Source organism: Tenrec ecaudatus, chromosome 13, assembly GCF_050624435.1.
Source record: "Tenrec ecaudatus isolate mTenEca1 chromosome 13, mTenEca1.hap1, whole genome shotgun sequence".
Classification (NCBI taxonomy): Eukaryota; Metazoa; Chordata; class Mammalia; order Afrosoricida; family Tenrecidae; genus Tenrec; species Tenrec ecaudatus.
The window spans coordinates 42,081,383-42,106,858 of NC_134542.1; the positions used below are offsets into that span (position 1 = coordinate 42,081,383).

Genomic DNA, 25,476 nt, shown 5'->3' on the forward strand with positions numbered 1-25,476 from the left:
GGAAATATGGGCTTCATTTCATACTTTTGTTGATAAGTAGGCCATGTTATTTATGCGCTTGTTTGTATGTCACAGACGAATCAAGTCTGTTTCTGGTTCCCGCTCCTCCTTTCGTCGCCGCTCCAAGCGATGTTCAGGGCTGATGGGGAGACTCCCGCGTTGAGGCGGTGGCCCGTCTCCCGCTCTTCAAAAACAGGAATGAACTTCATTTATTTTTAAGTTTTATTTCTTTAAACATCTTTTTATTTTTCCATTTTATTTGTGGAACATAATACTTACAAAGAAAAACACCCTATGTAGTGGCTCACCCCATCTCACCAAATCAAACCAGTAACGATATCACATACAACTCCCGTATGCGTACTTCCTTTTTCTCTCCCTCCCTCTCCATCCGCTTCTCTCCTCCATCCCTGGCCTCATCGTAGTCGTTGAAGGCCTGCCTTCTGGTGTGAAAACCACTGTTCTTTTGCTTTCTTTTCCCTTTATAATAACAGTGCCATAAAATCTTTGTGAGATTAACTTTGCCAAGTATGGTGTTCTCTAATTTTGTCCATATCTTAAGGTGTTTGACAGACTTGTTTTTAAAGGAAACATAATATTTCATTGTTTCAATGTACCAGAGTTTAGCTATTCTTCTATAGTTGAGTTTGTTTTTTATTGGTTCCAATTTTTGGCTATTTATAGAAATTGCTGAAATAAACACAGGCGTGCATTTGTAACAATGAAAATACATCCTGCATATCAGATATTTACATGACGAATCAAACAGTAGGAAAATTACAGTTATGAAGTAGCAACTAAAATAATTTTATGGTTGGGGGTCACCACCACATGTAGGAACTGTACGAAAGGGTCGCGCATTAGGAAGGTTGAGAACCAAGGCTTTAGGGTATATACCAAGTAGAGATTGCAGGATCATAAAGTATTTGTGTTTATTCTTGTTTAAGGAAGTACCATACTGTTTTCCACAATGGTGCACAAATTTACAATCCTGACAGCATTTTTAAAAATTATTTCATTGGAGGCTCGTAGAACTCTTATCACAATCTATACATGCATCCATTGTGTCAAGCACATTTGTACATTTGTTGCCATCGTCATTTTCAAAACATTTTCTTTCTACTTGAGCCCTTGGTATCAGCTCATTTTTTCCCCTCCTTCCATCACGAACCCTTGATAATTTATAAATTCTTATTATGTTTTCATGTCTTACACTGACCGATGTCTCCCTTCGCCCACTTTTCTGTTGTCTGTCCCCCAGGGAGGGGGTTTTCTATAGATCATTGACTCCCCCTCTCTCCCCGCTCCTCTCCCTTGCCCTCCTAGTACTGCTACTCTCCTTATTGGTCCCGAGGGGTCTATCTGTCCCGGAGTCCCTGTGTTTCCAGCTCTTATTTGTACCAGTATACACCCTCTGGTCTAGCCGGATTTGTAAGGTAGAATTGGGGTCATGGTAGTGGGGGAGAAGAAGCGTTAAAGAACTAGAGAAAAGTTGTATGTTTCATCGGTGCTATACTTTACCCTGACTGGTCTCCTCCTTGCGAGCCTTTTGTAAGGGGGTGTCCAGTTGCCTACAGATGGGCTTTGGGTCTCCACTCTGCACTCCCCTCATTTACAATGATATGATTTTTTTGTTCTTTGATGCCTGAAATCTGATCCCCTTGACACCTCATGGTCACACAGGCTAGTGTGCTTCTTTCGTGTGGACTTTGTTGTTTCCCTGCTAGATGGCTGCTTATTTAACTTCAAACCTTTAAGACCCCAGACGCTATATCTCTTGATAGCCAGGAGCCATCAGCTTTCTTCTCCACATTTGTTTATGCACCCATTTTGTCTTCAGCAATCATGTCCTGACAACAATTTATGAACATTCCAATTCTTTCCCACATTTATTATTTTCTATTTTACTGACTTTTGGTGTGAGGTGGTATCTCATTTTTGTTTTAATTTGTATTTCTCTTATAGCTAATGAATGCAAATATTTCTTCATGATTGTTGGCTGCCTGGATGTCTTATTTATTAAACTGTCTATTCATGTCTTGTGCCCATTTTTATCGGATTATTTGTATTTTTTCCTTATTAAGGTGTTGCAGTCGTAAATAGATTTTTGAAATTAGCCCTTTATCTGGAAATTAGCCCTTTATCTGATATACTATTGCTAAGTATTTTCCCCAGTCTGTGGGTTATCTTTGAACCCTTCCGATGAAATCTTTTGATGTGCATAAATGTAGTATTTTTAGAAAACCCCAGTCCTCTTGTTTGTCTTCTATAATGTGGTTATTCATTATGTTCAGTAGTATATTTATGCCTGGTAAAGTTTGTCCCAATTTTTTCAGTGATGGTCTTTCTGGCTCTAGGGTTTACATTTACATCTTTAATCCATCTTGAATTCATTTTTGTATATTGTATGAGGTACAGGCTTTGTTTCATTCTTTTACAGGTGGAGATCCTGTTTTCCCAGCACCATTTAACGAAAAGGCTCTCTTCCCCATTTAATATGTTTTAGTCTTTTATCAAAGAGGTCCATTTCATTTTCTTTTCAAATAGTGTGTTTACTGACCTACTCTGTATATGCCAGAGGGGCCCTGAGAAAGTAGACCCTCGACAGGAAGGCTTGTGACTGTGGCTGCAACGTGGGCTCAGATATAACAACTGAGAGGATGGCCCAGGAGCGGGCGGTGTTTCATTTGTGTGCATAAGGCCACCTCCAGGGTACCTAATAATAACTCTGCTCGGTGATGGAGCTGCAAAGGAAAATAAGATGCGTGTTCCCCGCACTTGTGAGTTTGTGGGTGTTGCACACAGCCAGATAGCTCCAGTACGATGTGGCCTTCCCCGGGAGATCTCCATCTTTGTTCGCTCACCTATTGGCTTCCTGATAGCCCCGAATACTCATCAGGCCATCCTCCTTACATCTCTGTAGTGTGTTTGAACCTGTCAAATCAGGGATGGGTCAGCCTGCATCTAGGAGAAAGTCATTTGTTCCTTCCCAAGTAACCAGCTCCCTCTGCAGTTTGCTAGGGAAGAGAAAAGACACTCGTCCTGTAAAGACTTAACCTCAAGTGGACCCCGAATGCACAGAGATGGGGGCATGTCTTCTATTAAGATCTGTCACAGCAAGCTGAAATGTTACTTGTGAAAATGGAAATCTCTCTAACCACCACCGTTAGCCCTCTGTGCTGTGGACACCGTAACTCCAAGTACAGTGCCGTGCTATGGAAACGCTTGTTTCAGACTTCCTTTGTGTGAGCTCACTTGTATTGCTTCCCCTACATCGTATTGGGGAAAGGCCACGCGGCGTGCGAGAAAAGAACAGGCGATTTGGACGAGGATTTGGGGAGCTGGCTGGTCGTACTTTCGAAAGAGGGGGAGGAGAGTTGGCCCATCTGTCTCTTGCTTAGATTGGAAAGCACCCACATTATTTACATGAATTTGTATTCAACAGCAATTTACTCGCTGCCAGGTTTATAAACTCTGTACTGTCTCAAAGCGTTTTTCTTCCAAAGAATAGATTACTAATCACTTTGGATTTAGTTAGGGAAGGAGAAGCCTGAGAGATAAGGAAGAAGAGATGTGTTATAGGAGTTAGACCTGGTAAAGAAGACTGACTGCCACTTCAGTGTCTACAGTGGCCATGATGTCACTGTAGGTCAGCAAGACCAGCGGTGGAAAGAGAAACTGGACAAGAAACAGGAAGAGCAAGAGCAAGCAAACTGCACTCCGTGTCTGTCTTCTACCTCCAACCCAGGCGCGTGGGTGACTTGGGAGGGCTCGAGCCCTTCACCTTGGAGTGGTGCACGCGCGGCCCAGGGATGGAGAAACCCAAGGAGGAGCTGTTGCAGGTGCTGAAGACGTGTCTGTCTGCAGGCTGCCCTGTGCCACACGAGCTAATCCAGTGGACCCACATAAACGGGGGTCATACAGGAGGACCTCGCTGGGGAATCCAGTTGATCAGTGATATTGTATGCACACCAACCAGACTATAACTCCATTTTAAATTTCTAAAATGTATATAGATTTGTTTGCGAACCTTAAACAATACCCTAATAAGCAAGGGCATTCTGGGAAATGTAGTCCAACTTAGCTAATTGACATAATACAAGACTACTACTGAAAGTGATTGCCTTTTTTAAATTAAAAAGGTGGTCTAGGCTGTAAAAATCCTTGAATTGAGTGCTTACCATTGTATTAGGAAAATCTAGCGTGGTCCTTGGCATGTGGAATACATTCAGTAAGGAATTGGTTATCTTTTTTTTTTTTAAGACTAAATTATCAACTTAAGCTATGGCAACATGCTTCTTTGTTTAAGACTCCATGCAGAGAACAGCGTAGACCATGTGAGAATGCTAGGCTTCTGTGTGTGTGCACACTAGAAATCAATTAAACCTGGAACCTGCAAAATCAGGGTCACTTTCAAAATTGTACGTACTTTGGCTTTGGGTATGTGTAGACATATCTGAGCCTGCTCTTCATTCAGGCAAAATTTACGATCAGACTTGCATGGCTGGAAAAATTATATCCACTGCTTAATTCGTTTCCCAAGCCTCTTATCGCAACAGAAGTATCAGAATTATGACATTGATTAAAGATCCACCCATGTCTAACAGTATAACAGACACTCAATAATAGACAAGGACATAAATCAAGACATGGGTGCAGCCCTTGAAAATCACCAGACGGTGTGCTCTGGGGAGAAATCGTGAAGGTGTCATTTGCTGGCTGGTCAGGCTGTGTTGCGCATTATTAGGTAGTTCCCGGCCCTCCCCACTCCCTTCTCTCCTCCGACCGGGCACACTTAGGGTTCTCAGAGAAGAAAGAGCTTGGAGCTGGAGCCAAAGCAGTACTGCCTCCCTGCCTGCTTCCTGGGAGTCCCTGTGTGGAACAGTGAACATAGTGTGCTGCTAGCTGGAAGTTGGAGGTTCAAGTCCACCCCGAGAGGCTTCCTGAGCGAAGATCCATGATGCACCGAAGCCAAAGCAGCCCTGGAAAAGCCTCTCAAAGCCCACCGGTGATCCACTCCCTAAGGGCTCCCCTGGCCTCGCCCTTTCCATTCCTCGGCTCCTCCCAAGGCTTTGAAGAAACATCAGGGAAACATTTTGCAGCCTTAGATAACACAGATGAGCAAGATCTAGAGCCACCAGGGAGAATTTTGTGAAGTGTTGTTATGAAATGTTTCATATAATTTCCCCTGTTTACTTTATTCCTGTTCCTTCCCACCCGCCTCTCCTTGGAAAAGAACACTGTAGGGGCAAGGCATTAAAGGCACAGAAACCGGGAGAGTTTAATGGAGGTCTCTGGAATCCGCTTGTTGGCAGGCATTGGTAACTGTGCTGTCGGGGCCCTGAGGGTGTACAGAGTGTGACCTCAGAAGATCCCAGATTCACGATTGTCGGGCAGACAAGTCCGTGGCCTGTGCTCGGAGACCCCAGCTTCCCCAGGCCTCTTTTCTTTCATAACGAGCTGAGAAATCACCTCAAAAAATTGCAAATGGTTTGCCATTCTGTTCTAGAGACTGTTGCTTTTCTTAGAAGGGTTTTTAAAGTGGCTTCCTGTCTTTGGGATGTAGATTGAGGATGTTGTGTGCCCACTTCAGGGTTGCCATTATGAGCATTTAGTGAACACTCACAGGAGCTCTGGTAGCGGGAGATTATTGTTGGGCTGCTAATTGCAAGGTCAGCAGTTTGAAACCACCAGCAGCTCCTGGGGGGTGGGGGGTGGGGGGGGGCGGGGCGGAGGCAAGCTTTCTACTTTCAAAGGATTACCGTCTCAGAAACCCACCCAGGCAGTTCACTCTGTCCTCTAGGGGCACTATGAGCCAGAAGTGACGACTAGGTGGCAGCGAGTTTCAGGGAGTCCAAACCCCACCAGCCACCCCTCAGGAAAAGACACTGCCCCATCATGACTGACGGCCTCAGAACCCCACGTGGTGTCTGTGAACAGAATGGACCTGGCAGCAGTGGGTTAGTGGGTTTTTTAAACCTCAGGACAGGAGCCCTGGTAATGTAAGGGGTTTGTTCAGTTTGGGGCTGCTAACTGAAAGGACAGCAGTGTGTACCTACTAGCTTCTCGGGGGGGGGGGGGGGGGGGGGGCGGGGAGAGATGGGGTTGTCTGCGTCTGTCAAGATGTACTGTCTCTGAAACCCCGTGGCGCAGTTCTACTCCGCCACGCAGGGTCCCTGTGGGTCACGACTGGCTCGGCGGTGGGTTCAGGGTTTGGGGATCTCAGAGGCACTACGCCATGACTGTAAGAGGCAAGAGCGGTGCTACGTGGAGTGAGTGTGCCTGGAGAGCTGCAGAGCCTTCCCCGCGCACATCTCTGTGCAAGCGGCTCCAGCCCCACCTGGGTCCATTTCCCGCTGCTGTGCAGACAGAAGTCCCAGTGGGTGGAAGGTATCTCACAACTGATCAGGATAAGGCTTGTGAAAACACTGTCATTCTTGCGGTTTAAATGCTGATAGACAAAGGAATAGGCGAATTATATGAAGGCTAAGATAGCCCTGCTTTCTTTAAATTATCTTCATGAGTATATGCTTTTTAAAACACTACATGTAAACTACATTTACATGAGACGCAAGCATTTTAGATTCCATTATTTAGCATGGGGATGAGTGGCACCTATTTTCACGTGCGTTAAATCATCGAGGACGCTGGAGTCAAGTACCTGTTCTAGGGCTTAAGCATCCCTCCAGCCCCACCCCTGCGCCCGAGATGCTGAAGGAGCCTGTAGCCTGGCTCAGGAGCACGACGATTCTGATGCGTGTTAACAAGAAGATTCTGATGGTCTACACCCACACTTTGAGAGCCGATGGGAGATTGGGAATACTTTGGTTTGAAGCCACTACTTGAATGTTGCTTTTGAATTCTTTCATGTTCCAAGGTGTCTAGTGGGCCTCCTTCTGCACTGCTAATTCTTAGGATAACTGTACTCTATTAATCATTATAATGATAAAGGGTGCCTTTAGACAAAGAATCCCCTGAACTAGACGTATTGACTTGCTATCAATTTGTGCAAAATTCTTAGAGAAGATGAAATTGCTATAATCAATAGAGAATGAAACCCCAGGTGATTATAGTGGTGGAGTAAATGGCTCCTGGGTTTGAGTGCAGCCTCAGGGGCATTGGGCTGGGTGAATCCACATACTGCTTGCAGATTAATGCATACGGGCTTCGCTGGTGATTGTAAAATACATCCGCTGTATATTCCAGTGAAATGCATCAACTACACTGGGTGCAAGGCACTCACCGGGCTTGGTGGAGTGGGAAAAGCTAAATAAGACTCAGATCCTGACCTCACCAGATTTGCCACCCATAAAACTTGACATTGTTTATGCCTGCAAGAGCCACATATATGTACAGCCATAAACAGGTATGTTTCAATGAGTACCTTATAACCAGAAAGATCCAATACACATTTAAAAGCAAACACACACACACAAACCCCAAAGATTTGTAGCACGGATGCTTCCTTCGTGTTTTCTCCTTTCCTGTGCAACATTGTATGCTCATGCTTCTCATTGCAAGGTTGGGACGAACTTTTGTGAAGCAGGAAGAGTCATTAAAAGGTGGAATGAAGTACTGCAAATGCCCTTCCCAATTCATTCCCCATGTGACATCCATGGCAGTTTCTCCTCACTGAACATCATTTCTGCATCTGATCTTTTTTATTTTATGAGGCCCAATAACAATTTTTATGACATGTTGGGGCCTGGCTCTCTGTAAAACATAGCACTAAAGAGAGGGATCTTTTTTCACACAAATTTTGTTTTATATACAGCCATTTGGAAACATATCCACAGCAAAGATAAAAATACAAGTGTCTGGTAAAATCAATGTGGCCCAGAAGTGATTTGCCTTCATATGTTGAGCCAACATTTAAAATTTAGGAGACAAACATAGAAATCTGGGTTCAAGCCTCTCTTGATTGATTTTTAAACAGTTTATTGTGAATTGGTTGAAGGTTGACAGAGATGAGTTTTCATTTAACAATTTATACACATTTTGTTTCATCTTATCAATTGCAACCCCCACAATGAAATAGCACTTTTCTGCCTCTATTCTTAAAGGGCAAAAACTGTTGCTCCCCATGTCCCAGTTGTGCTTGCCCAGGACGATTGCACAGAAGACCCCTTGAAGCTGCAATCGGTCGATGGCTGAAGACTAGTTCTATCAACAATACACTTCTCTCAGTCTCCTTTGGTTGCTTTCGAAAAGGCACAGTGTGTTTGTCTACGTACTTTAGAGAAACAAATCCACAGAAATTCATGAATAAGAGGGAGTTTTATATAAAAGTTAAGTGAACATCAAGAAAACATCCCAACCCAGTGCTGCCCAAGCCCACAAGTCCAACATGAATCCATTAACCTATGTGTCCAACACCAATCCACAAAGTCCTCCTCCATCTCACAAAACACGCACTGATGCCGACTGCAGGAGGAAAACTGAGTCAGTGAATGTGTAAGCATCTCAGCACTGGCAGAGGTCTCCACACGGCTGCTCCAGCACCCAGGGCTGCATCGGAGTAGGTCCATATGGCTTCTCCTAGGGGATGTCTTGTAGGAAGTGAGCCTTGCAAGCTGAAGCAGGGAACTGGTTAAGGCAGCAACACCTGGTCCAACCATCAGAAAGCAGGAGACCCGAGAACTAGAAAGGTGAGGCTCACCGAGCCATTTATCTCTCCGCCCTTCAATTAACCCCACATGTGCTTATCAGCCAGATTGGTACAATAAACTAACTACCTCACACAGTCACAACAGTGCCTGTCAGGGATTTTTGCTGGCCTCAACATTCATTGCAGAGAGGTCAGGCAATACTTTTTTTGAGGGGGGGAGGGTGTGGTGGCACAGGGCAAGGACTCCAATGGGTGAATCTTGATAGATTTTCTCAGAGGACACAGGATGACCACAGGGGCTTATGATGAAACAATGTGAAGAAAACCAAAAACTGCTTTGGTGAGAGAAAGGTCAGGAAAATTATACTGAGAAGAAGTTGTTTTCCCATCATGACATGCACCGGCTCATTCTTCAAGGGGATCAAGGGCTGTCCTAGAAAAATTTCATTGGGGAACCTTACCCCATTCACCCTACATCCTTCATCTTGCCCCTTCAGCCTTCTTGTTGCTTCCCAAACTCATAAGAACATTTGAAAATAACAGTTCTATCCTCTCACGGATGCCCCAACTGCCTTTTTTGAGATGGCATCAGTCAAAAAGCACAGAATTCTTCAGGGAAGGGCGACCGAGAAGGAAACAGCAGCCTCCGACGTGTGTAGACGCTTCACATTTGGAGGTTCTTGTTTCATAAAGGTTACTCCGATCTTGTAGCCAGACTTTTTGACTGACCCTTGCTCATCAGAGAACAGCCAGCTGTGAGGTATCATTCGACAAGGGCTGTCGTGCTGATGCTGAAAGGGAGCTGGAGAAATACTGTGGTCCTCATTCATGGCTGCTAACCCGAAAAGAGAGAGCTGCTTTGAAGCATGGTCACTCAGAGCATGTGAGGGCTGCGCATTGGGCGGGCCATGGCTTGTCGTCTGTCTAGGATTAGTGCGTTTAGGAACTCTTACAGTAAATTGGGAGAGTCATAACATGCTTCTATTTTAATAGAAAAAGAAGAAAGGTTTTAAAATTTGTGTCGCATTTTTTCATTTAATTATTCCAGTGATTAATTTTTATTGTATTTTGTAAAATATTGGCCTGTGGTGAGTTTGAGATAAAAACAAACACAAAAAAACACTGGTCCTTTGCCACAAATAACTTTAGAAACACAGTTTTAGGATATCTCTTTGTGATTCATAGTGTGTTCACTCCCTCCCCACATCAGTTTCATTTGACTTTTAAAATATCTGTCTCAGCATATTGCTGGATGTTAATTTCTTTCCAGAGTGTGAAAAAGGAGAAGAATGACTTATTTTAATTAGAAAAAAATATTATTGAGACAAAATAATAATTTATAAGTTATCAGGGGTTCATGAGGGAGAGGGGAGCGGGAAGGAGGGGGAAAATGAGGAGCTGATGTCACGGGCTTAAGTGGAGAACAAATGTTTTGAGAATGATGGGGGCAATGAATGTACCAATGTGCTTGACACAATTGATGTATGTATGGATTATGATAATAGTTGTATGACCCCCTAATAAAATGATTTTAAAATATATTGAATCTATAAGAGCTATGAAATGAAGCCCAAACCACAGCTACTGAGTTGATTCTTGCTCACAGTCATCCCATGTTTTGTGTTTACTAGTTCAATGCTTACATGATAGCTCTACCAGTACCTAGTCATGAAATTAACAAACAAAAACCAAAACTCACTGCCCGAGAGTGTACTCTAACTCATGGAGACTTTGTAGGACAGGGTTTCTGAGGCCCTAACTCTGCAGGAATAGAGACTCTCCTCACTCTCCCACAGAGTGGCTGGTGGATTCAAACTACCGACCTTTCAGTCATGAGGGTAATAAGACTGCAATTAAAAAATAATAATTTGATTGGGGGCTCTTACAACTCTTTTCAGCATCCATCCAGCCATCCATTGTGTCAAGCACATTTGTACATACGTTGCCATCATCAATTTCAAAACATTTTTTTCCTACTTGAACCCCTCATTTTAACCCCTCCACCACCCTCCCTCCCTCATCGTGATAATTTATAAGTTAATGTTATTTTTCCATAAGACTGAAGGTATTCATGAGAGCAGAGTCTCATCTTTCCATTCACAGAGCAGCTAGTTGAACTACCAACCTTGTGGTTAGCAGTTTAACCCACTATGCCACTGGGGGCTCTGAAAAAACAAGTTTAAAAGCATTTAAAAGAAAAAGAAATATGTATATATATATGAAATTTTAAAATATTGCTGTCTTTGAAGGAAAGTTGCTTTTTCTTGCTAAAATATTTTACTGAATTCCTATTAAGCCATTAACGAGATGATGACTTCACAGCATGAGGTTTTATATGACAAAGGAGACCTAGTCTCAAAGTACCTACGTCAGGAAGCTCCGTGGCATCTGCCCAATGAGTTGCCTTTGGACTAGTAGCAAATCCATGAGCGAGTAAATCTGCAAGGCTGACAGGACAGCGCCCTGGACTGAGCCATCTTGTCTGTTATCAGGCACTGTTAAATCAGATAACCCCTAGAGCCTTCCCCATTGCTAATATTCTGCAAGTTTGTGGATTTAATTCCATAAACATTTTGTTGGTGGTGTCAGTCAGTGTTGACTCACAGTGACTTATGTATAAGAAATGCAATGAACATGCCCCTCTGCATTATTTTGAACTATTTTCTTTTTTAAGTTAATATTTGTAAATTAAATAAGATCTCCTTTGTGTTTGAACAATTCCTCATGAAAACTATGCTGCTCATTGCATACACAGATTTAGAAGTAAAAATAGACAAATGGAAATGTTAAAAATTTTTACAAAACCCCTCACCCAGAAGAATTTATTTCAGAGGACAGCACTGCATCTGCAGCTCCGGATGAAGGACATGTCTGATTAGAGCACACCAGAGCAAATGAAGGGGAAGGAAGAGAGAGTGGAGCACATCCTGGCCCACCAAGCCTTGAGGACGAGCAGCCAATCCACAGAGAAGACCACATGGCCGGCCCCACTACGAGACACGACATCCCTCACTGACCCATAACCCTACATGGGACGACACTGGAGACACAATGTGGGAATTACGCCCAATCTGATCCCACCACACCAAGGCAAAACACTAAGGATGTGTGAGATAGTTTATTGTGCTAGCCTGGTCGATAAACACTAGTGGGATTAATTGAAGGATGGAGAGATAAGTGGCTCCGGTGAGGCTCGCCTTTCTTGTCTCTCGCTCTTTAATCATCAGACCAGTGTGCAGCTGCCTTGCTTGTTCTGTGCCTCAATTTACAGGCTACACTACCTGTGGGACGCCTAGCCTGTAAACTGTGTCCCTGTAAGTTGAGGTCCCTTTAAGACCACACGAATGAAATTTACTGAGGACTGACAGTTGGTGACCTGCCTTGCTGTCTGCTGCCTGTGCTGGGATAGCCTAGCTCTCTCTACAGAGGACTACGTGGCAGCCCTCAAGACTTGAAGGACTGCGAGTGTCTCAAAACTCTCACGGGAGTGATTCGCACTGAGCCATTTGTACTGCTTTATAATTTAACTGTTCATTTCTTATATTATATATCAATCTGTTTATAACTTTACTGTTCATTTCTTTTGTTATATCTATCTTTATAAATATTTATATATATATAAAATTATCAGCAATCTGATTTTTTTCTCTCTAGAGAACCCTGTCTTAACACAGTGTGCAACAGAATAGCAAGGGAAACAGAGCAACAACGTCCCCAGAGAATACTAAAAATAGACTTTGGGGCCAGGGAGTGGCGCCCCAACATAATGAACTGGAAAACACCCCTAAAGGCCAACAAACAATCCTTGAACTAACTACAAGCTTTTCTTTCTTGTTGTGTTTTATTTTGGTTATTGGTTTGTTGTTGCTGTTATTGTTTTATTTTGTTGCTTGGCTTTGCCCTGTCTTGTTTTTGTGCATGTTATTTTCTCCGTATGTCTGTCTAAATAAGATAGGCTGGATGAACAATCTGGAGGAGAAAACAACTGGACCAACAGTTCCGGGGGGACAAGGGAGGGGTGTGTGGGGGGAAAGGTAGTGGTGTTAACAAACCCAGGGACAAGGGAACAACAAATGATCCAAATCAGTGGGGTGGAGAGTGTAGGAGGCCTGGTATGGCTTGATAAAGAGTAATGTAACCAAGAGGAATTACTAAAACCCAAATGAAGACTGAGCATGATAGTGGGACAAGAGGAAAGTCAAAGGAAATAAAGGAAAGAGCTAGGAGACAAAGAGCATTTTGAGAGGTCTAAATAAAGGCATGTACATATATAAATATATATGTGTGTGTGTATATTTATATATATAGATGGGGAAATAGATCTGTACATATATTTATAGGTTTAGTACTAAGGTAGCAAATGGACATTGGGCCTCCATTCAAGTACTCCCTTAATGCAAGAATACTTTGTTCTATTAAACTGGCATTCTATGATGCTCACCTTCCCAACACAATCGCTGACAACAAAGCGGGTAAATAAGCGAATGCGGTGAAGAAAGCTGATGGTGCCCCGCTATCAAAAGATATAGTGTCTGGGGTCTTGAAGGCTTGAAGGTAAACAAGTGGCCATCTAGCTCAGAAGCAACAAAGCCCACATGGAAGAAGCACACCAGCCTCCATGATCACGAGGTGCTGAAGGGATCTTATCAGGCATCAAAGAACAAAAAAGCATAACATTGTGTGCTCACCTCCTTGACACGATCGCTAAAGACAAATGGGTGCATAAGCAAATGTGGCGAAGAACGCTTATGGTGTCCAGCTATCAAAAGATATAGCGTCTGGGGTCTTAAAGACTTGAAGGTGAATGAGCAGCCATCTGACTCAGAAGCAATAAAGCCCACATGGAAGACCCATACCAGCCTTTGTGTTCATGAGGTATCGAAGGGATCAGGTATCAGGCAAAAAATCATATCACTGTGAATGGGGGACGGTGTGCGGAATAGAGACCCAAAACCCATCTGTAGGCAATTGAACATCCCCTTACGGATGGGTCGCAGGGAGGAGATGAGCCAGTTAGGGTGCAGTGTATCAATGATGAAACGTACAACTTTCCTGTAGTTCTTAAATGCTTCCTCCCCCTCCCCCCCCCACTATCATGATCCCAACTCTACCTTAAAAATATGGCTAGACCAGAGGATGTACACTGATACAGATAGGAACTGGAAACACAGGGAATCTAGTGCGGATGATCCCTTCAGGACCAGTGTTGTGAGTGGTGATACTGTGAGGGTGGATGATGGGTGGGTTAGAAAGGGGGAACCGATTACAAGAATCTACATATAACCTCCTTCCTTGGGGACGGATAACAGAAAACTGAGTGAAGGGAGACATCGGACAGTGCAAGATATGACAAAACAATAATTTATAAATTATCAAGGGTTCATGAGGGAGGGGGAGGGGGAGGAAGGGGAAAAATGAGGAGCTGATGCCAGGGGCTTAAGTGGAGTGCAAATGTTTTGAGAATGATGAGGCAATGAATGTACAAATGTGCTTTACACAATTGATGTATGTATGGATTGAGATAAGAGTTGTATGAGCCCCTAATAAAATGTTTTTTTAAAGATTTTATAAAAATAATGCATACTTTAAATATCATTCCCCCCCCCCCTTTTGGAGCTATGAAAGTAGATGCTAGTGTGAAAGACAAATGGGTGAGATTGGTATTCATATGGAATTGCTTGACATTCACATTAGAAGATATTTCTCAGAAACCTGATATCTTCTTCCAATAACCTTGAACCTTTTCCTGTTTTGAGTTTTAGATGTAACTGAGACATTGGCCAGGGTTAATAAACATGAATAATCTCTACATTTATTTGCATACCCAAATGACTTCTTTTTGTGTCTGTGTGTTCTGTTTGTTTGTTTTTTTTACATTTTATTAGGGGCTCATACAACTCTTATCACAATCCACACATATACATACATCAATTGTATAAAGCACATCCGTACATTCTTTGCCCTAATCACTCTCAAAGCATTTGCTCTCCACTTAAGCCCTCTGCATCAGGTCCTCTTTTTTTTTTTCCCTCCTTCCCCTCTCCCCCCTCCCTCATGAGCCCTTGATAATCCACAGATTGTTATTTTGTCATATCTTGCCCTATCCGGAGTCTCCTTTCCCCCCCTTCCCTGCCGTCCATCTCCCAGGGGGGAGGTCACATGTGGATCCTTGTAATCAGTTCCCCCTTTCCAACGCACTCACCCTCCACTCTCCCAGCATTGCCCCCAAATGACTTCTAAACTCACATAAAAGAGCCCTGGTAGCATTGTGGGCTAGGTGTCGGGCTGCTTAACCACAAGGTTGGTAGTTTAAACCTACCAGCCACTCTGGGAGAGAAAAATGAGACTGCGCTCAGAAAGAGTTACAGTCTTGGAAACCTCATGGAGGGTGGCTATGAGACAATGCACTCGAGGACAATGAGTTTAAACAAATAAAATCATGTTTTCTCATCTTGTGTATAGACTAATATCCTCCCGCGAGTTACAAAAAATGCCCAGAGATTTAAAATTTGGGTTGCTTGGCTCCTCAAGGAAGCATGGTGGCACAATGGGTTACGCATTGGTCTGCTGATATCAAGGTCCACAGTTTGAAACCCCAGTCGCTCCTTGGTAGAAAGATGAGACTTTCTACTCCTGTTAGGGCTCACAGCCTTGTAAACCCACAGGGGCAGTTCTACACTGTCCTGTAGGGTTGCTATGAGTCAGAACAGCTGGGTGGCATGGGTTTGGCTGAGTTTTGTTCATTTGTTTTCCTTTTGACTCCCCAAGCCAGCTCTTCACTGATTTATGCCTCCAGTGTTCCCCTCCTGTCTCTCGGCCTGCTGACAGGTGGTTTCAGCCCGATGTATACCAGTGCCCATGGGAACCCACCTGCAAAACACTTTCATTGCCTGGAGTTGGTGCCCACTTAGAGTGACCCTGTAGGGCAGACAGAAAGCCCGTCTTTCTCCCAAGGAGCGGCTGGGAGTTTCGGGCTGCTGATCCTTGTCCACCACTGTCACCACGATGCCACCAGGGCTCAGGGCCCACATTGTCGCCCTCTCCACTCTGTCCCCACCTCTTTCTTCCCCTGGAGCTCTAAATACTTCTTCTCACTCCATGACATCTAATGGTGCCGCTCTGCACCCCCCCTCTCCCTCACTGAAGAGCCACCACTGCCCAGCAAGGGCCTCACTAAGCACAAAAACGATCCCGCCTTTCATTGGGGTCTGCCTAACCAGTGTATGTTTTCACCCATCACAATGATTGTTGTTGTATGCCATCTAGTTGATCCCAAATTATGGCTGCTCTCTATTGGTAAATAGTAAATGTTTGTTTCCATTTGATCATTTGTCATTTTAATTATTTAGTCAAGAATCACTATTGTTTGTTTACATGGTATTCTGTCATTTGCGAAGTTAATTTCCGTTTGCTCCCATTTTATTGTCCAACTTAGCCATTCATCTTGAAACTGAGTCATGCATCAGTTTCTGTTTCATGATTTATGTGTCTGATAAATGTGTTGATTTTGCTGTGCTCATATCTGGGACACATTTCCGTACCGATGTGATGATGTCGATTGGCCCATCCAAGCCCTCTAGGGATCGAGGTGGCAAAGGCGAGCTCTTGTTCTGTGATTAAGACAGGAGTGTGGTCTTAATGCCTACCATGGGCTTCTTCATGCCACATTGGCCGCATGCCCATGAAGAAACCCAGCTAAGTGGTCCCAGCCAAGTCTCTAGAAGTAGAGAGATCGACAGTCATCTGTTCTCTATGGGAACTTTCGCACACACTCGACTGAACAGAAGAGGGGCCTCAACCCTAACTGCACAATTGAGTCCCTGGGGAGCTTAGCAGAAGGTCAGCCCAAATCTCAGGGTGTGGGACCTTGGCATCCTTATTTTCAAGAGCTCCCCAGGTGATCCCATTGTGCAGGCAGAGTTGGCAGTCAGAGGGCAAGAGTCCAGTGAACCAAATGAATCTCAGTAGAAAGAGTCCTGGAGATGTGGTGGTTAAGAGTTGGGCTGCTAACTGCAAGGTTGGCAGTTTGAAACCACTAGCCACTTTATCAGAGAAAGATGAGGCTTTCTACTCCTGTAGAGTTAGTTTTAGAAACCCACAGTGGCGGTTCTACCCAGTCCTAGAGGGCTGCCAAGAGTCAGAATAGATGGCAGTGAGGAGGACAATTAAAAGTCTCAACTCATTGCCATCGAGCCCATTCTGACTCAAGGATCCTATAGGACAGGGCAGAACTGCGCCTACTGGTTCCCCAGACTGTCCATCTTTATGGGAATAGAAAGCTTCATCTTTCTCCCATGGAACAGCTAGTGGTTCTGAACTGCTGACCTTGCAGTTAGCATCCCCGCACATAACTGTGCTATCAGGGGTGGTGACTGTGGTAGCTTCAAGATAGACCACAACAGACATACTTTCCCCATGACCCTGTTTAGATCGCTCTAGGGGTTAAGGCATTGGCAAAGAGACCCTGATACTTATCAATCAACTCAAGAGCGTCTGAAGGCCTCTGAGTCCTGTTGACTTTGGAAGGTGGCGGCCCTTTGACAGAAATCTCTAGCCTCACGTGTTCTGTTGGAGACTCATTGCACACTGCAATGAGCGCTCTCCTTTGGCCTGAAACCACCTTACCCTTAAAAGTCTGTTCTGCTTTAGAAGTGTGCCAAGGCTCTTGGCTTAACAAAGGAAGGGAACGCAAAACCAAACTGCTGTCTTCATGTGTGGCGTTCTTCCCTCCTTGGGCACATCGCTGTACTTGTGATAGAAGATGATGTGTCCGGAGCCAGCCGCTGAGAGTCCGGAGAATGCCCTTCCTCTCTATCGCGCCAGGGTCTGGTGAAGCATCCTATACTTGATTAGTATTGATTAACCATTTGTCAGTGACCTCTGCAAACTCTTCGTTTGTTTCAGGAAGCGGTGCAAGTATTGATTAAGCATTCGGCTGATGTCAATGCGAGGGACAAGAACTGGCAGACCCCCCTCCACGTGGCAGCAGCCAATAAGGCTCTCAAGTGTGCAGAAGTGATCATTCCCTTGCTGAGCAGCGTCAATGTCTCCGACCGAGGCGGACGGACAGCCTTGCATCATGCGGCTCTGAACGGCCATGTGGAGGTGGGTATCCTCGCCACTGGCCATGCCCTGCCCCATGCCCCACAGACCCTTTGGCCCCAAGTGAAACCTAGTCTTACCGCTGAGACTTGGAGAGAATCTGATCATATTTATAGATTGAACTTTAGGTAACCATCTCCCTGTATAAATTCACAGCCATAACGAACTGAAAAGTCAGCCTTTCCCTCTGCCATCCATGCCTGGGTAGCCTTCCTAATTCTTCCAACTCCAAGTTCTTTGACCTGCCTTCAGATTTGATGTCAGTTTGGTTCAGCTAGTCTGCAGAGTACCCTCAGCATCATAGACTGCCTGTTGGAATTTGTTTCTTTCAGATGGTTAATTTACTCGTGGCCAAGGGGGCCAACATCAATGCCTTTGACAAGAAGGACCGGCGTGCTCTGCACTGGGCGGCCTACATGGGTAAGGGGTCCCCGCATGCGAAGGAAAGTGTGGATTGCCTTACTTAGTGAACCAAGGGTCTCTCGTGGTTCATGCAGATGTTCTCTTGGCAAGCCTGAATTTTTATTTTTTTAAGCTTTGATTCCTATTGAATTAAGAGTCTGTCCATGTTGTTGAAATGCAAAGAGCACTCTAGGGACAGTTGCTTTATCAGAGATTTATTTATCCCACAAAGAAGGAAGATGAGCCACAGCCAGGACTTCATTGGATGTGGTTCAATCTAGATGGAAAGCGGCACAAACTGTGTTTATTTTAATTTTTCATGGCAGGAAAATAAGGTGTTTTTATAAAGAAAGAGATTAGTACCAAAGCAAGGATGTTCATTATATTTGTCTCCATATTTATAACTGTTTTTGAAAGGAGCAAACAGAAAGGGAGGAAGAACAGGCCGATGGCTGTTTATAGATTGTGAGCAGGGCCCACACGGCTTAGCCTCTTTTTTTGAAAAAAATCATTTTACTGGGGACTCGACTGAGTCTCTTAGTCCTCTGCCATCAAAGCAGGAATATGCAGCTCTGACTCTTGGTGGAATAGTGGTGATGCGTTGGGCTGTGACCCTCAAGGTTAGCAGTTCAAAACCACCAGCCCCTGTGTGGCTTGTAAACAATGACAATCTCTGAATCCCAGAGGGTCACTTCTCCCCTGCCCTGTAGGGTCCTTATGAGTCAGCATCGTCTCAATCAGTGGCAGTGAGTTCAGCTGGTAGGGGGGAGAGCGTGATGAGGGAAGAGTTAGATTTCTCAGTGTTTCCATTTTATTTATGTTGGCACAAATGCCCCTGACAAATGGTAGCCCTTGCAGAATAGTCTCAGTGTGGACTTGTGGGAAGTGAACACAGATTCTTCCTTTGTGCGTCTAATTGGAGAACATCTGCAATTAGAAGAGAAGCAGGATTCTATCCGCAGAGTTATGAGCTGCCTGAAAGCCTATGTAGTGAGTGTGGTTTGGTAAACCGAGGAAGACCAGTCTATGCAACAGGACCCCATGCAGCAAGCCAGGGATGATGTCAGTGGACAGATCTGGACATAGAAATATGGCTGCCATCCACTAACTCTGTGTGTGTGTGTGTGTGTGTGTTTGGGGGGGGCACCAGTCTATGCAACAGGACCCCATGCAGCAAGCCGGGGGTGATGTCAGTGGACAGATCTGGACATAGAAAGATGGCTGCCATCCACTAAGTGTGTATGTGTTTTTGTGGGGGGGGGCATGCATAATGTGATCTTCATTTTGTAAAAAAAAAATTCATAAATAAATAAACCTAGAAAACATTATATGACAAAATGTTAACAGTGATTATTCCCGGGGGTGATGGCTATGGGTAATTTGGGTTGACTTTTAATAGCTTCGACATTTTCTGGAGTCTTTTAAACAAGCCTAAATGCCCTTTTATCATCAGGGCTAAAAACAACAACATTCATTGTTGGGGAAATAAGGAGAGACTGAGTTGGGATAGGAACGGAATAAATTAAGTAACTGTAGATAGGTCTGAATGAATCCCTGAGCATAATAATCCATAATCTTACAATTTTGCAAAAATTACCAGGTTTTCTGGTGCCATGGATTTTCCAGATGGTTAAAGAGTTTCAATATGTGTGTGGTACCTGTAGGACCAGAGTTGGTACATGTTTGTCCCCTCTGTGAGGGGATCTCCAGCAGCCGACAAATGGGCTTTGGGTCTCCACTCTGCACTCCCCCTTCATTCACTATGGCATTATTTTTTTTTTGATGATGATGTGAAAGTCAAATTTTAATTAAACAAATTAATACCAAGATCAGTTGATCAACTGATTGATCTCTCCCTCTCCATCGCGCAATCTCTCTCTCTCTCTCTCTCTCTCTCTCTCTCTCTCTCACACACACACACACACACACACACTTTCTTAAATATACACTCGTAGTCTCACATATGCACACACTTAAAAACTCATTTTTATAGCAGATCCTGGGGTCAGCCCTCATTTTTTTCCTTTCCAATATTATTTATGTCTAGAAAAGTGCCCCTACACGATTAAAAAACCCTCAGTCACCAAGGGCTAATACATTTAATGTATAGTAAGACAGGGAACAAGGAGTCCTGGTGGCTCAGTAGGCTAAGCATCGGGCTGTTTACTGCAAGGTCAGTGGTTCAAACCCTTCAGCCAGCCACTCTCTGGGAGAAAGATGAGGCTGTCTATCTCTATACAGACTGACACGCTCAGAAACCCTAAGGAGCAGTTCTGGTCTGTCTGCAGTCGCTGAGTCTGAACTGACTTGATGACAATGAGGACCGAGGAAGATAGGGAGCGAAGTCAAGCATTCTAGGAAAACATGTCAATGGGAGCCACCATGCAGAGAACTTTCTGTTTGTCCACCAGTTGATGGGAATGCCATTAAAAGGATCCGTGTGAAATCGCCATTTGTAGCCAAAACTCAGCCAGGCCATGCTAGTTTATAGGAATCATCCTGGGTTCCAATTCACTCACATTTCTCTTTCATGAGTTTTTCCAAACCAGATTGGCACTGTCAGACTTTCCAAAGAAGCACCGCCAAAGCTTTGCTTTCATTTTTAACACTGTGCTTTCTTAGGCTGTGTGAGGAATGCATTAGTCCAGCTTGTCATTATTTACTGCATATAGTATATGCCATATACTCGAGTATAAGCCCGCCCGAATATCAGCCAAGGCACCTAATTTTACCACAGAAATTGCATTTTAAAATGTGCTGGATTATCAGGTATCAAAGAACAAAAAAACATATCATTGTGTGCTCACCTCCCTAATTCGATCGCTGAAGACAAATGGGTGCATAAGCAAATGTGGCGAAGAAAACTGATGGTGCCCGGCTATCAAAAGAGATAGTGACTGGGGTCTTAAAGGCTTGAAGATAAACACGCAGTCATCTAACTGAGAAGCAACAAAGCCCACATGGAAGAAGCACACCAGCCTGTGTGATCATGAGGTGTCGAAGGGAGCAGGTATCAGGCATCAAGGAACAAAAAATCACATCACTGTGAATGAGGGGGAGTGTGGAGTGGGACCCAAAGCCCATCTGTAGGCAACTGGACATCCCCTTACAGAAGGGTCGTGGGGAGGAGATGAGCCAGTCAGGGTGCAATGTAGCAACGATAAAACATACAACTTTCCTCTACTTCCTAGATGCTTCCTCTTTGCCTCTCCCCCCCTGACCCCCACCTCACTATCATGATCCCAATTCTACCCTACAAACCTGGTTGGACTGGAGGATGTATACTCGTATTGATAGAAACTAGAAACACAGGGAATCTAGGATGGATGATCCCTTCAGGACCTGTGGTGGGAGTGGCGATACCAAGAGAGTGGAGGGAAGGGAGGATTGAAAGGGGGAACTGATTACAGGGATCTACATATAACCTCCTCTCTGGGGGATGGACAACAGAAAAGTGGATGAAGGGAGATGTTGGACAGTGTAAGATATGACAAAATAATAACAGTTTATAAATTATCAAGAGCTCATGGGGGAGCAGGGAGGGAGGGGAAAATGAGGAGCTGATGCCAAGGGCTTAAGTGGAGAGCAAGTGTTTTGAGAATGATGAGGGCAAGGAATGTACAAATGTGCTTTACACAATTGATGTATTTATGGATTATGATAAGAGTTGTATGAGCCCCCCCCAAAATGATTTTTTTAAATGTGCTGGAAAACTCAACTTATACACGAATATATATGGTATTTGTTGACAGGCATCAGCCCTCTTTATTGTGTAAGTTTAAAAAAATCATTTTATTAGGGGCTTATCACAATCCAACATGCATCCATTGTGTCAAGCACATTTGAACATTTGTTGCCGTCAACATTCTCTAAACATTTGCTTTCTACTTGAGCCCTTGGCATCAGCTCCTCATTTCTTCCCCTCCTTCCCCACTCCCCCCTCCCTCATGAACCCTTGATAATTTATAAATTATTTTTATTTTGTCATATCTGACACTGTCCTATGTCTCCCTTGACTCACTTTTCTGTTGTCTGTCCCACAGGGAGGAGGTTATATGTAGATCCCTGTAATCGGTTCCCCCTCTCCACCCTCCCTCCCTCCACCCTAGGTAATTCTTATTGAAGTGAAAACTCCCCTGTGATTCCTCCTGCTGTCCTTGAGGGTTTCACAGAAGTCTGATGCATGGTGGGTAGTCAATCAATATTTGTGCAACATTTGCCATGCACCAACTTTTTTAAATGACTCAGCAAAATCCTAGTGGCCCTAGAAGCTAACAGTGATAATTTAGGTTCAATGGATCATTAAATTGTCCTGTAAAGACTAACGATGTTTTCTACTGCTTTGTTTGTAAAGGCCACCTGGATGTTGTGGCATTGCTCATTAACCATGGCGCAGAAGTGACATGTAAGGACAAGAAGGGCTACACGCCCCTGCACGCTGCAGCCTCAAACGGACAGATCAACGTTGTCAAACACCTCCTGAATCTGGGGGTGGAGGTGAGTTAATTTTAATGCATAATAACATTTCACCACGTGGCCTATGCATTTCCTGTTGTTCTGAGTTAAATTGTGTTTGCATTTTAAAGGAAGTGGGAAAAAATTTCTTGCATCTTGTTTTTGTTTGTTGATTTGTTTATGGATTTACATGGGTAATTGAAAGACCCCAGGGTGATTTACTATTGGCAAACTAGAAACAAATTAATTTTCTATATCTACATAGATTCAGAAATATATAAGCATGCATATTACGTGTAGTACATATATATCCTAGATAGAGAGAGATTTTATGTATGCATGTGGATTTGTAGATATGTATCCATGTGTATATCCACACACATGGATATAAGCACAGATGTATGTTAAAAATAAATCTATCTGCTGTGTGATGCACTTGGTTAACACTACCACAACTAATTGGCTAACTCAAATGTTAGCCAAAATCCACCCAGAGGTACCGCAGAAGACAGGCCTGGTGATTTACTTCTGAAACATCAGTTCCTACAGTTCTACGCTCAACACACATGAAGTTGCCATGAGTTGGAGTCAACACGACAGTGACTGGATTGTGTGTGTGCATGCCCATGTGCCTGTGTGCCAGAAGTACGCCTGTTTAAGGTTGCCCAACTCCATTCATCAGCAAATCCAGAAAGAGGGAGCCGACATAATGATGACTGGAGTGTGTAAGGGAAAGGGGGAAGAAGTGGGCCGTGTGTGTGTGTGTGTGTGTGTGTGTGTGTGTGTGTGTGAGAGAGAGAGAGAGAGAGAGAGAGAGAGAGAGAGAGAGATGAGAGGGCCCAGTTAAGGTCACCTGATCCCATTCACTTTCAAATTCAGAAAAAGTGGGAAAACAGGCAGAACCACCTCAGTGGGAGGATCCGGCCCAGCCGGGTCCCAGGACCCATGGAAGACCACATAGCTCTGCTGCTGAGACGGTGGTGGGGAAAACCTCGTAGCTGGGGCGTCAGTAGAGAGCCATGTGCCAGCAACCTCAAGGGGCTCTGCAGCCTGAAAGAAAGACTACAGACCAAACCAAAGTGGCTTCTGCGCATCATTCTGTGGCTAGGCTACACAGTGCCCGCCGGGCACAACCACCGCTTCTCACTCCAGGGCCTGTGCCCTCAGCTCCGGAGTCTGGGGCCTCTTCCCCTCCTGTGGACTCAGTTCTTTTCTGACCCTTGGAAGCAGCTTTGCCTTTGTCCCTTATCTCTTCCTTAGTCTTAAAATGATTCTCCACCAGCTGAGATCTCAACTATCCCTCTCGGGTTCACTTTTGTTCCAGCCATTTCTTGCTGGTCTTTGCCTGGGGAGGGCAGCCACAGAGAGAGCCTGCCTAATTAAGCTGGTGTTGGACATGCCTCCCTAGCTGTTCCTGAAGAGGAAGGAAGGAAAATTAAAAATGGAGTAAATTGGCTTCCCATGATCTTCATTGTTTTGCGTTGGATTCATTTGCAGATTGACGAAATCAACGTCTATGGAAACACCGCCCTCCATGTCGCCTGCTACAATGGCCAGGATTCTGTAGTTAACGAGCTGATTGACTACGGTGCTAACGTGAACCAGCCCAACAGCAGCGGGTTCACCCCTTTGCACTTTGCTGCTGCCTCCACCCACGGTGCTCTGTGCCTTGAACTGCTGGTCAACAACGGGGCAGATGTTAACATTCAGGTATCAGACTCTGTCATCTCTAGCGGTCTCTCCGCTACATGCCTTTGCATGGAGCCTTGGTGTGTGCCAGATCAACGGCTGGAAATGTCATCATGTTTCATGAATGGTAACCTAGAGACTGACGCCCACAGCTTTGTCAGGGGCCTGTGGACCAATGGCTGCGGGACAGCTCCCCTTTGGGCAGCACCTGCTAGAGGGCAGTGAGAGCGCTCCATGGCTTAGTCGGTGTTCTGGGCCGATGCTGGGGCTCTAGGATGCTGACTGAAGCGACTGCCGAGCTCATAGGGCAGAATGCTGAGAATTCAGAGGCGATGAAGGCGGGAGGGTGGAGGTAAGGCTTAGATTCATGCTGTAAAGGTCGCATGATTTGGTTTACATATATGTACATATGAGCTCCAAAAAGTCTGCACTGAAACTCCATTATCTCTCTTTTTAAAAAACATTTTATTAGGGGCTCATACAACTCTTATCACAATCCATACGTATACATACATCAATTGTATAAAACACATCTGTACATTCTTTGCCCTAATCATTTTCTTTTCTTTTTTTTTACATTTTATTAGGGGCTCATACAACTCTTATCACAATCCATACATTATACATACATCAATTGTATAAAGCACATCTGTACATTCTTTGCCCTAATCATTTTCAAAGCATTTGCTCTCCACTTAAGCCCTTTGCATCAGGTCCTCTTTTTCCCCCTCCCTCCCCGCTCCTCCCTCCATTATCTCTTAAGTCACACTTCCCAGGACCTTTTTGAAGTCTGTGTGTGTGTGTGTGTAGACAGACGAGTGAATGGATGGATGGATAGTCTGTATTTGAAGCAAGGAACATGCATTCTTTTTATGCCTGCAGGAGAAATAAGCTGTTTTCACTTTGGAAAAAACAAAATCTAGATGTTAAGAACCCAGCAGATTGCTGTTGTCTGATTCACAGTGACCCTCTAGGATGGTGGGTCTCAACCTGTGGGTCGCGACCCCTTTGGGGATTGAATGACCGTTTCACAGGGGTCTCCCAATTAATAACAATAGCAAAATGACAGTTATGAGGTAGCAATGAAAATAATTTTATGGTTGGGGGGGTCACCACAGCATGAGGAACTGTATTAAAGGGTTGCAGCATTAGGGAGGTTGAGAAACACTGCTCTAGGAGAAACCAGAACTTCCTCATCGGGTTTCCTAGACTGATCCTCA

The 25,476-nt window shown here is 44.4% G+C and overlaps 1 protein-coding gene across 3 annotated transcripts in view; it reads left to right on the forward strand.

The window, feature by feature from the left end:
* The window catches only part of ANKRD44 (ankyrin repeat domain 44), a 352,825-nt gene that overhangs the window by 191,056 nt on the left and 136,293 nt on the right, over positions 1 to 25,476 (forward strand). For all 3 annotated transcript variants that reach the window (XM_075529200.1, XM_075529203.1, XM_075529202.1), the window contains exons 5-8: positions 17,513 to 17,713; positions 18,043 to 18,130; positions 22,467 to 22,609; positions 24,065 to 24,277. In XM_075529200.1, the coding sequence (XP_075385315.1) occupies positions 17,513 to 17,713; positions 18,043 to 18,130; positions 22,467 to 22,609; positions 24,065 to 24,277 (645 nt within the window). The remainder of the gene's footprint in view (positions 1 to 17,512; positions 17,714 to 18,042; positions 18,131 to 22,466; positions 22,610 to 24,064; positions 24,278 to 25,476) is intronic.